The 12452-nt window shown below is 37.0% G+C and overlaps 1 protein-coding gene across 2 annotated transcripts in view; it reads left to right on the plus strand.

The window, feature by feature from the left end:
* Positions 1–268: 268 nt before the first annotated feature.
* GABRA1 (gamma-aminobutyric acid type A receptor subunit alpha1) overlaps positions 269–12452 on the plus strand; it is a 75959-nt gene continuing 63775 nt past the window's right edge. The window contains exons 1-3 of one of the 2 annotated variants that reach the window (XM_089769540.1): positions 269–391; positions 2577–2658; positions 7065–7177. In XM_089769540.1, coding sequence (XP_089625666.1) covers positions 334–391; positions 2577–2658; positions 7065–7177 — 253 coding nt within the window. In that variant the 5' untranslated portion in view covers positions 269–333. Of the gene's footprint in view, positions 392–478; positions 648–2569; positions 2659–7064; positions 7178–12452 lie in introns of those variants that run through there. The other variant, XM_006111191.5, reaches the window with a different exon arrangement.

The following is a 12452-nucleotide window of genomic DNA, read 5'->3' on the forward strand; positions in this document are numbered from 1 at the left end:
CAGCGATTAACTATATGAGCAAAGGTTAACTGCTAACGCAGATCGGTTGTATTTTTAATGTAAAAGCCTTAAAACAGGGTGTTTTGTAATCTGCAAGTGTCAAAAGACTCCAAATGTAATCGCCCAGCCCCTAACTGTGCACACTCCTCTCCCCCCGAAAATAATAATAATAATGCTGCAGATTGTAGAAGGATTTGAGTCTGCAGCCAGAAAGAAAGGGATTAGGGCGAGAGCACTGGAAGTTAAATTGTGCTGCATATAAAAAAATGGGCGGATTGGTCTGTAGATGAGAGCTTGGTACCACCTTCCTTTCTAAAATAAAATCTCTCTGGCATGAAGTCACAGCCTATTTCACATCCGGTTTACCCTGGGACGTATTACTACAGTCTTGGTAAAGAGAAACCTTTTGTTGTATAGCTGTGGTCGGAATATTGGGAAAAGAAATTTGTGTGTTAAGTCTTTAACACCAAAGCACCAGTAGAATCCATGATGGCAGAGACCGAATGACTGAAACAGAGCCGGGGAACGCAGCACATCCTCAGCCTCTCCGAAGGCTCCTTACCTTCAAGCTGCCTCCGTTTCTTGAGCGATTTTCTCTGACAGACTTTTTCAGTGATTCTGCGAACCTGTGCCCAGAAGGGCTCTAGGTAAGAACTGTTTATTTATTGCTAACAAACCTTTGATCGCTCTGGTTTTTTCGGGAAACACATCTATGTATATAGATGATCAATCCATCCCGCCCTAAGCAGGTGCATTTTCAATCCTCCCCCCCCCCCCCCACCACCACAGGTTGAGAAACCGCAGCGATCGGTGGGCATTATTACATGAACAGATCTGAAAATAGTCCCTTAGAAAAAAATATTTTCAAGGCTGGGGAAATTGACTTTCTCAGGAAGAGGTGAGGAAAATACAAAAGTTGAAATGCAGGAAGGAAAACATGTCTAAATCTGCGCCTCAGAGCAAGGCGAATTTCTCCTCGTGCACCAAGAAAGGCATTCAAATGCATCGTTTCCAATGGACGCTACTAAAATGATCAGAGATGTGTGGGGCTTCCTCCCATTTTGAATAGGAAAACTGAAAAATCTTTAGAGTAATGTCTGGTTTGGGATGGATGGAGGGAACTGGAATCACCTAATGCTCCCTTAAAATGCATGTTTGCATATGATTTTTAGACTGCTAGACACTACTTCTCCAGCAATTATGATGTCTCTCTGCTTTTATTTAAGGGGGGAATGGTTGAGGGGGCTCATCAGATCAGGGAAGATAGTTGAGAGTGATTCGGTTTTTTGTCACACTGTGGAATCTTTTGCAAAAACAAAAGTTAACAGGAGTAGGTGGTTTTAACACTACAGATGTTACATTTCATATTATAAGGGACATGATAACTGTGCAATTTAAAATGACGATCTCTATCTAATCAGTGTCATATCCACCTAGATTAGTACAAACCTATTGAATGTTTACCTGCAGATCACTTCACTATAAACACCTTAATTGTATTTCATTATTCATCTGGCACTTTTTTTCCTCATTTTGAGTCTTAGGAGAAAATAGAGTTTTTACGATTTTGCTTTTGTTTTAATTCACGAACACTGGAAAGTTACTGGATTCCAGTACACCATATGTGTGCTGGAATATATTTATTGATAGATCTGCAGCAGCATCTAGCCATTTATGTGAATGTTGAATAAATACCACAATTACCAGCCAAGTTTGTTTCTAGACTTACTGGAAAATATATAGGGTTCGCTCACTTTTTACTTTAATTGGTGTCTGTTTAGATTAAACTGTGGAATAATAAATAAATAACTCGGGAACCATTTGAGAGGCAAAAAAATCCCCACTGTTTATGCGGAAACGTTTCCTAGCGTCAGGCAGTGAAAATGGCTAGAGATTTAGAAGACTGTATGTAGGCATTCAGCACATGGTTTGATTAATAAAGTGTGTCCTTTAGCCTGACGGAAGTACTAGAGTGCATACTTAGCAGCAGATCTCAGAATGCGAGTCCAAACATTACATTAGTTACACAATAATGCTTCAATAAACAAGAGACTATAAACAGGAAAGTCTCTAAAAAAAGTTGTGTCCATTATGCCAAGATAAACTTATAACCAAAGAAATTGCTCCATTCAGTCACTAGCAGAGACCCTGAATGGCACATCTGCACTCAAGTAAGTAAAAAAAGCAAAAAATACACAACTGTATTTGGTTATTCCCAGATATCATAAAAATACTTGACATTGTCAACTCAGGAGGATCCTGAACAGTGGCATTAAACTGCTGCTAAGCACTTTAATTCAGTAATCTATATTTTAAAAAAAGTTGAAGAGAAATATAACAAGATTAAAAACCGTCTGCTATGTGTGTAAAAAAAGTCCCGTAAAAGAAAACAAAGAGGTGAATGGATAGGACACCATTTTTGTTTTTACACTGAAAGACAGACAGTAGTACAGTGAGGTCATTGACTGACATCACATTATTTAGCTTAAGTTACTTGAGACCTTTTGTGTTTTCCAAAGTAATTGTTGTAGTGCAAGGGTTGTTGATTGTTTCTTATTTTCATTTCCAGCTTTCAGTATCCAACATGAAGAGCATTCTAGCTCTTTGTGACTGTCTTTGGGCCTGGACCCTGCTTTTGACTACACTACCTGGAAGAAGGTGGGGCAGATATTTTAAAAGCTTTTTAAAAAAAGAAATTTAGCCCTTTTACTTTGTTATAAAGGCATAAGAACAACTATCACATGGACTGGGCTCTATTTAGTGTACTGTAGGGAAGTAATCTCTGTTCAAATCCCAGCTAAATCTAAATAATGAACAGTGAATGAAAACTACAATTTGTTTGCATAACATCTTTATTCTAAGATTAGGAAAATCTTCAACAGAAACTGTTTGAATCATATTAAAGCAAATTACCAATTAAATACATATAAATATTTATAGTGTCCTTTCTACTCAATGGTAAAGAGTATGAGATCGTATTCTATATTTCAGTTGTGATTGGGAATCTAATAGAATGATATTTCTATTATTCAGTATTCTAGACCAAATCAGGGGCAAAACTCCCATTGGATTCTCTATTGAGTCCTAACTTGTTAAATAAAACAGTTTTGATACTTATTTCTGCAAACCCTTACTCATGAAAGAAGTTCTTACCCATGAAACTAGCCCTTGCTTAGGCCTTACATGCCTAAGAATTTGCAGGATTAGGCCCTGCCACAGAACTATGGGTTTGAAAGTGCACACTGTTTAATCTATTTGATATAAATTGTGTGTAGAATTAGCATTAGAGATAGTACCATTCATGATTATTAATTATTTGATTATTACTTATTTGATTACTAAACATATGAGCTAAACTGGCATATAGTTGAAAAGGAAAGTACAATCCAAAATTCACTGTCCATGGGAGTGCAAATATGTATTTTATTATATTTTAAAATATTACAATCCTACCTAATGAATAAAGGTCATTAAAGACATATTTTCCCCACAATCAATAAGCCTTAGAAAATATTTTATGCACCGATTTTTATCATTTCTTCTTTTTTATCTTTTATTCTGCATCTGTAGAGAAATTTATCTCATGACCAATCAGAAAAGCTTAGATTGATACAAGAAGATAAAAAGGTCTATTCTTCATGAATGTTTCTTCTAAAAAAAGATGTAAATAGTGTATGCATATAGTTTAATATATGTGTTGAATGAACAAGATAGATTTAAAAATACCTTTGTTTAAAAATCCAACAAGTGATAATGTAAAGTATTCATTAGGTATTTCATCTTGCTCTTTCATTTCCTAGGTATATTGTGAAATTACGTCTCCCTGGAAGTATATTAATTTGAAAGGACTATAATCTTAAATGAGAATTAAAATACATTTGACTGCTTTTGAAAAATTATATGAAGTGTCACCATTATAATGACCTGTAGATGGAGTTAGTATACAGTGTTTTATTGTGCAATGGTTTAGGAAACCACAGTCACATACAGTAACTTCAATATTTGTCTTCAAAATGTACATATCTCACATCAAATATATCTGTTTAGGAAGGCATTTTATCCAAGCACTTCAGTTGATTTTAATTTTAGATTTGTGTTTATTCTTTGGCAAATATAGTATTCTAATAAAATAAAATTTCACTTATAGGGGAAATGCATATTTTTCAATCAGATGCTTCTGTTCAAAGAAAATAAAAATCTGTATTTAGGCTATTTTACCAAGAATGGTTTCCTGATTTTGGACACTCATTTTACGGTGGAAAAATATCGCTGTTATATGGAATTTATAATGTATTGTCTGTTACACTTGTGCAAACAGCTCATGTTATACTGATACATAAATTAATTAAAAGCCAAACATCTTCTACCACATTTGCTTTTGGAAAAATAATAGGAATTAAGTAAACGTACTTAAAATTCCACACCCAGAAATAGAATTAATGGCATAATTATGTTTTATCACATCATCTCAGATTACATTCCATTTGTCCATCACTTCTTACTTCCTTTATCCCAGAGATACACATATATTTATTCTCATCAACCTTACAAAAGAGTACTTTCTTCTACCTTAATCTTGATGACCTTCTGCTCTCCTTGAGATATGTATGCACAACAGTTTGTTCATAAACAATAAGTATTTTTGCAGAATTTAATCCAGAGAAAAATCCTGTACCGTACCTTTCTGTAGCAGATGTGGGAATGGATCTTTCAAAATGAAATGCACATGGGAGAAAAGTATAATACATCATTGTAATTTGTAAATTAACATAAAAGTAACATCTGAAAAGACATATGTAAATATTTTCAGATGACACATTTTAAATGATCACTTCAAAAATGAAAATCATCATAGTAAAAATATTTGTTTATGGTAGCTTAAAAGAAATGTGATCTAATTTATTGATACAATTTATTGGGAAATGTATCTGTCATTTAATTCTGTTCATTAGAAACAGAAGTGTAGATATCTTTGTTTTACAGGTTCCCAGTAACAAAAGGAATTATATGGCCCTCCAAACAACACATGAAATAAAATGGTGGTGAAAAACTTGTAAAAGTAGATTCTGTTAGTTGCTTAAATCTGTGTTTTCCTTTATTCAAAACCTCTTTGAAAGTTAATGTAAGAGTGATGTTTCTGTCCCATAGAAAAGGCCATACAAACAGATACACTGTTTCCCATTTTCATGCATGTAGGCTCTGCAAACAAGACTAAATTGATGAGGTAAAAGGAAACAATAGGGTTTTTTATAGTTGATATTTTACATACCCATTTCTTCTTTTTAAAATGGTCCTGGCTGATTAGAACAACTAGGTCTGGAAGAATGCTGAACCCTCTTTATTAATGTCTATATAGGAAGTATGTTGGCTGAGTGTAATAGTTTTCTAATAGTTTTCTAATAGTTTTCAGCAAGCTATCACCCTACAAAAGGTGTTCAGCAGCTCCACCGTATTGGTTATCTGGTTCAGTAATAAATATATATAACAAAATTATGTACTGGAAAGCAATTTGAATTAAAAGGCCAAATCCCACTAGCAACAACAATGTTTAATGGCAGTTTCACATGGTAATAGATGGAGTACACGCCACTCCACTACAGAAAGGTTGTGGACAAATTGGAGAGGAGTCCAGCAGAGGGCAACACAAATTATTAAAGGAATGGGACATATGATTTATGAGGAGAGGCTAAGGGTATTGGGCATTATTGAATCTCCAAAATAGAAGAATGAGGGGAGATTTGATAGCAGCTTTCAACTACCTGAATGGGGGCTCCAAAGAGGATGGAGCCAGGCTATTCTCAGTGGTGACAGATGAGAGAATAAGAAGCAAAGGTCTCAAGTTTTTTGGGTGGGAGGTCTGGATTGGATATTAGGAAAACTATTTCACTAGGAGGATGGTGAAACACTGGAATGGTTGGCTTGGGAGGTGGTGGTATCTACATCCTTAGACATTTTTAAGGGAAGGGATGATAAAGTACTTGCTGGAATGACTTACTTGGAGTTGGTCCTGGACTAGACTTCCTCCTGAGGTCTCTTTCAGTCCTAGATTCTATAATTACAAGATTTGGCCCCAAAGCAAGCATAATAGTTGATTAAGAAGAATTAGCCATGACCTGTGTTTGGGAAGGACTTTAGGTAGTTAAAAGACTTATTCTGATCTCACTTATGCCTGTTTAATGCCATTGATTAAAACAGACTTCATCCTGATGTACTCCAGAGTGACATTACAATAATCAAGTTCAAAGACTTTTATTCTGCCAACCTTATTCAGACAAAACTTTCCACTGACTTTAGTAGGACTTCTGTCTGAATTACTACTGCAGCAATAGGAACCTGGGAGACAAGCTTTACAGAAAAAGAAGGTTTCTATGTCAAAACAAAGCTTGACTATGCACTTACATGGAATAATTGTATTTATTCTTTTTAAATTAATCTAATGGAAAAAGGAAAGTAAAAACATACCACCCTAAGGAAGCGATTAATATGTATGTATCTATTAACAATTCCATCATATTAGTAAATGTTTTGCTCTCACTCTTTTTCTCTAGTAAGCTCTGCACAAATGTCAATTGGTCTGCATGAATGTTTATGAAGGATACTTCTCTGTTTTATATATTTACTCTTTATTTTAGAAAATATTATCAGTATTGAAATTTCATTCATTTTTAATGTATTATGTATTTCTCTTCATCTGAGCTCTTGATAACTGTTATAAATCAAATACATTGTAATTTTCTGATAAGTACAAATATCATTGTGGAATATAAAAAAATGAAAAATTATAGCCATTAATAAATAACGGAGTAAGCAATAAAGAAACCATGTTCCATTTGCTTTCTATTTGTAGAAATGAGCTTGTGTTAACCTAAGCTTTTATTCCAAATGTGTTCTTTAAAAAGAAAATATTTAAGAAAAAGAACCATGTAATGCACTACAATCTGGTATTATGGAAGAGATTTTGTCTCCATAAATCAGTGTAAGCAAGATTAAGCAGATTTTGGAATTGTTTTGTAGAGTTACTGGTAGATTGATGATTTATAATGTTAACTGCTCTTTGATTTCAGCTATGGACAAACTTCATTACAAGATGAAATTAAAGACAACACTACAGTGTTTACTAGGATACTGGATCGTCTGCTGGATGGCTATGATAATCGCCTGAGACCAGGTTTAGGAGGTGTGTGATATTGTCATTTTAGAGGTTGTCCCTCAGAGCAAAATGAAATTTAAAGTGATTGTTTTTACGTTCACATTTGCTTTGCAGATTTATCGAACATTTTTAATATAGAAGACATTTTAGTAGAACACCAATCTGTATATACTCATACAAATACACATCTATAAACTATGATAAAATATGTGGCCCTCAGTTCAACAAACATGCACTGAGTTTTTCATGAATGAGGAACAAAAAGTCTGACCCAGGACTTGGCTGATTTCAATGGGCTAGAGCAGAGGTTTGGAACCTAAGGCCCAGGTGCCGGATGAGGCCCCTGGTTTGCCTGGATCCAGCACCTATGGCACAGGGCTTCCCCCAGCATTGGGGAACCCTCACTGGTGCTCCAGCTCCCTTCGGCCCTCCCTGCCCACAGGACTGGAGCACATAAAATCTACTAGTCAGGGTCCCGCTAGGCTCTGGTGTGTGAGGGAAATGTGGGTACCATGTCAGTGAGGACCTAATGTTTTGGGGTTGGGAGTTGTTTTTTTCTTCTGACTTGTGTGCAGCCCCCCAACTGAGTTTTTTGTGAGTCAGCAGCCCCCAACTCAAAAAAGGTTCCCCATTACTGGGCCAGGGAGATTCTAAAAACCTAATATCTGAAGACAACCAACCAAATTCCCATTGATTTAATTTACAATAGAACATGACCCTAGATTCCACTTTCTTACTTATACAAATGTCTCAACAAAGATTATAGGGTTTGTGTTAGGTAAGGATATCAAGATTCGGCCCACCAGTCTTTGCCTCTATAGTTACACAATACCTATTACTTCTTCAGTTTAATTACCTAACTATAGAAAGGCAGAAGGGTTAAACTGCCATTCCTTCTTGTATAATAGTGTTGTTAAGACTCTATGGGTATGTCTACACTACCACCCTAGTTCAAACTAGGGTGGTAATGTAGGCAACCGGAGTTGCAAATGAAGCCTGGGATTTGAATTTCCCGGGCTTCATTTGCATAAAGCCAGGCACCACCATTTTTAAATGTCCGCTAGTGTGGACTCCGTGCCGCGCGGCTACACGTGGCACGGACTAAGTAGTTTGGACTAGGCTTCCTAGTCCGAACTACCATTACTCCTTGTGAAACTAGGAAGCCTAGTCCGAACTACCTAGTCCGTGCCGCGTGTAGCCGCGCGGCACGGAGTCCACACTAGCAGACATTTAAAAATGGCGGCGCCCGGCTTTATGCAAATGAAGCCCAGGAAATTCAAATCCCGGGCTTCATTTGCAACTCCGGTTGCCTATATTACCACCCTAGTTCGAACTAGGGTGGTAGTGTAGACATACCCTTTGTGCTTCTTTAGCAGGAAATAAACTGTATTTACAATTCACAAAAAGAATAGGAAATCTGCATCCAGATAGATACTTGTTCATGTCTGCTTTAGCAAAATGATACATTATATGATGACTTTTCATGGAAAAGTTTCTAAATGTAGACATAATCTTATTATATGAAATTATTCTGATGACCTTTGAGATGCCACAATTTGTTTTCCTTTCCACTCTCCAGGAAAAAAATAGAATAAAATATGTAATTTATCTTGTTTTCAAACATCTGTTAGTTTTCAAGAAAAAGAAGCTTTCATTGTAGAGAACATTTTTCTATAATAAGATTTAATATGTATATTATCCCCTAACCATGCAAAAAAAATCAGATATTAAAAAGTAAGTGCATTTAGTTTGTGGCTGTTAATTCTTCCCTTTTACCACAGTCCTTGAAGATGAAGTCAAATTCATCCCTGTCTAAGTTCATTGACTCCTGGGATGATTATCTTTATTTTTTATAAATTATTCTTTTTTTCTTTAAGAACTACAGAAAGCAATGGATTATTCTATATTAAGGATTTCGACTGTAATTTTGAGGCTAATATGCAACAAAACAAGTAATTACTTTGTCCACTTGATGTACTAATATTATACCCACTTTCATGTAAATCCTTGGATTAGTCTGGAAATGAATATTCCTTTATCCTTGACTAATACCACTCTAGATTTCAGTCAACTGCTATTGTTAAGTGCATACATCATAGAAAACAATGAGAAAGGGAATATATTATAAAATCTGATATCATATGAGCCCCCCCCCCAAAATATGAGTAGTTATTCAAATTCTTACTTGATTTTTGCACCAACCATGAATTACTTTAAAATTTTCTAGGACTATGCACAGAAATTGATAAAGGTAAAGAAAAAGGAAATACACTCTTTTTCTTTGTTGAAATTGTTAATGGGATAAGAGAATCTTATAATAATTTATTTTAAATGCTATTTTATAGAGGGTGAAACAACCAGAGATTTCTAGTGAGTATTTGTGTGCATAGGCCTGTACCCTAAGGCATGAACACAGATGATCAATCCAGTGTAAGTGGAGTCTTCCATTGATGTAGAGTCAGTGTAGCATCTCCTATACCAGGTGCCTAACCAACTGCTGATCTCCAGCTGCTATTTATTTGGGTCATTGATAACTGGGCAGAGTTTGAACAGCCCTGATTTTTCTCCTGCTTACACTGAGGGTATGTCTAGACTGCGTTGCTCTTTCAGGATACCGGAGGTATCTTAAAATAGCAATGCCGCATCTTTAAAAGCGTTCGAGTGATAAGGGGTTCCATGAGGGTTAAAGGATTTGTCGAAATAGTGCCTTATTTTCAACTTTGGCACCGTGGGTACGTCTACACAGCAACATTATTTTGAAACTAGTATTATTTCAAAATAACTTAGTCCATGTCTGTACAACCAGGCAGTTATTTCGAAATAATGTCGAAATACTGTCAAGCTGGAGGACTTCTTACTCCAACTCCTATTACCCTCATTGTATGAGGATTAAGGAAAGTTTGAGGAAGAGTTCTTTATTTCAAAATAAGTGCTATGTAGATGCTCCCAATTTTGAAATAAGCTATTTTGAAATAAGCAATGCAATTGATGTAGCTTATTTTGAGTTAATACACAGCCCTGCTGTGTAGATGCACCCTGTATAGCCAGTGCCAAATTTCAAAATAACCTCTTTTGATCTAGACTCGGAATAAGTGCAAATTGCACAGCTTATTCCGACAGAAGGGTGCTGTCTAGATGCACCCATAGAGAACAGCTTGGAAAGGAACTGGTGTAGGACTAGAGTAGCACAAAAGGTAGCATAAAACTTTGTATAGACTTCCTTTCCCTCTTCTGAGTGATGTTGTGAGTTCATTTATCTATAGCCATGGCTTTAGGCCATATTATTTATTTATTTTGATTATATAATATTTTTACTTGAGTGAATAGCTTAACTTTTCTACTCAGATGTATTTCTGAGAGTGACTGAAGAACCCCAAAAACTATAACTAAGGAAAACATCTTTAAACAGGCTGGGGACCAAATAGCAGTTCTGTAGAAAAGGACCTGGGGATTACAATGGATAAGCTGGACATGAGTCAATGGTGTGCCCTTGTAGCCAAGAAGGCGAATGGCATATTGGACTGCATTAAGAGGACCATTGCCAGTTGATCCAGAGATATGATTATTCCTCTTTACTCGGCTCTGGTGAGGCCACATCTGGAATATTGTGTCCAGTTTTGGGCCCCCAATTACAGGAAGGATGTGGATGCATTGGAGAGGATCCAGCAGAGGACAACCAAAAAGATTAGGAGGCTGGAGCATATGACGTATGAGGAAAGGCTGAGGGAGTTGGGTCTATTTAGTCTGCAGAATAAAAGAGTGAAGGGGATTTGATAGCAGCCTTCAACTTCCTGAAGGGAGGTTCCAAAGAGGATGGAGAGAGGCTGTTCACAGTAGTGATGGAAGGCAGAACAAAGAACAAGTCTCAGGTTGTGGTGGGAGAGGTCCAGGTTGGATATTAGGAAAAACTATTTCACTAGGAGGGTGGTGAAGCAGTGGAATGGCTTGACAAAGCCCTGGCTGGGTTGATTTAATTGGGATTGGTCCTGCCTTGAGCAGGGGGCTGGGCTTGATGACCTTCTAAGGTTTCTTCCAGCTCTATGGTTCTATGATTCTATGAAATAAGCCCTAAATATACCAGAATTGTGGGCAATGAGTTGTATGTTTTAAAAGCATACAATAATATAGTCCATTATATTGGAGAGTGTTGGAGAGCTAAGATAAAGTCTGGAGCACTGGCATTATGTGAGGGCTAGGGTTGTTGGATTTTATACTAGAGGGCTACGTCTAGACTGGCATGATTTTCCGCAAATGCTTTTAATGGAAAAGTTTTCCGTTAAAAGCATTTGCGGAAAAGGGCATCTAGATTGGCACAGACACTTTTCCACAAAAGCACTTTTTGCGGAAAAGCTTCCGTGCCAATCTAGACGCGCTTTTGCGCAAAAAAGCCCTGATCACCATTTTCGCAATCGGGGCTTTTTTGCGCAAAACAAATCTGAGCTGTCTACACTGGCCCTTTTGTGCAAAAGGACTTTTGCCCTAACAGGAGCATTTCCGCAAGAAGCACTGATTTCAGACAGTAGGAAGTCCGTGTTCTTGCGGAAATTCAAACGGCCAGTGTAGACAGCTGGCAAGTTTAGGCGCAGCTGAGGTTTTTAGGCAGTCTAGGCGCAGCTGAGGTTTTTTTTTTTTATTCCTAAGTTTTTATTCCTAAGTCCCACCATGTGCTGGGAACTTTCCTGTATTAGATTTTCTTCTAGAAACTCCCTTTAATCGAAAAATCTAAGCAATACTTATACTATACTGATTTAATATAAAATGTGGAGATTCTGATGACGACATTGATAAGGACACACGTAAAGTAGAGTATATAGCACTGAATACACAGACCTTTTTAAAAGGTTGATAAGTTTGAAAGTATTAAAAATATTGGAGGAGATGAGAAGATGTCATTAGATTATGGTAACTGAGTATGCACATAATAGAAAAAAGATTGCAAAAGGGATGATTTCTAAAAAGCAGCTCTATATTTTGCACCTGCAACTTCCAGGTATGTGGTACAAAATGAAGTGAGAGAAGGAGGGTGAGTTAATACCTTTTACTGGACTTTTGTTGATGAGAGAGACAAGCTTTCAAACACGGGAGAGAGCTCAACCCCACCCCCCCTCCCCTGTGCAGCCAGTGGAGACCACTCCCTCCTCCTTGCAGCAGGTCAGAATGCAGTGGGAGGAGGCAGTAGTAGGTCTGAGGCTCCTCAGCTGTGCCTCAGCTGGGGACCAGATGTGCTGCTGCAGCAGTCACACAGTCAGGGGATAGCCTAGGACTGCATGTCAGTGGCAGCAGTGTCTCTGGGCTCCGGGAT

The sequence above is a fragment of the Pelodiscus sinensis genome, chromosome 16, assembly GCF_052426305.1.
Source record: "Pelodiscus sinensis isolate ZL-2025 chromosome 16, ASM5242630v1, whole genome shotgun sequence".
Taxonomy (NCBI): domain Eukaryota; kingdom Metazoa; phylum Chordata; order Testudines; family Trionychidae; genus Pelodiscus; species Pelodiscus sinensis.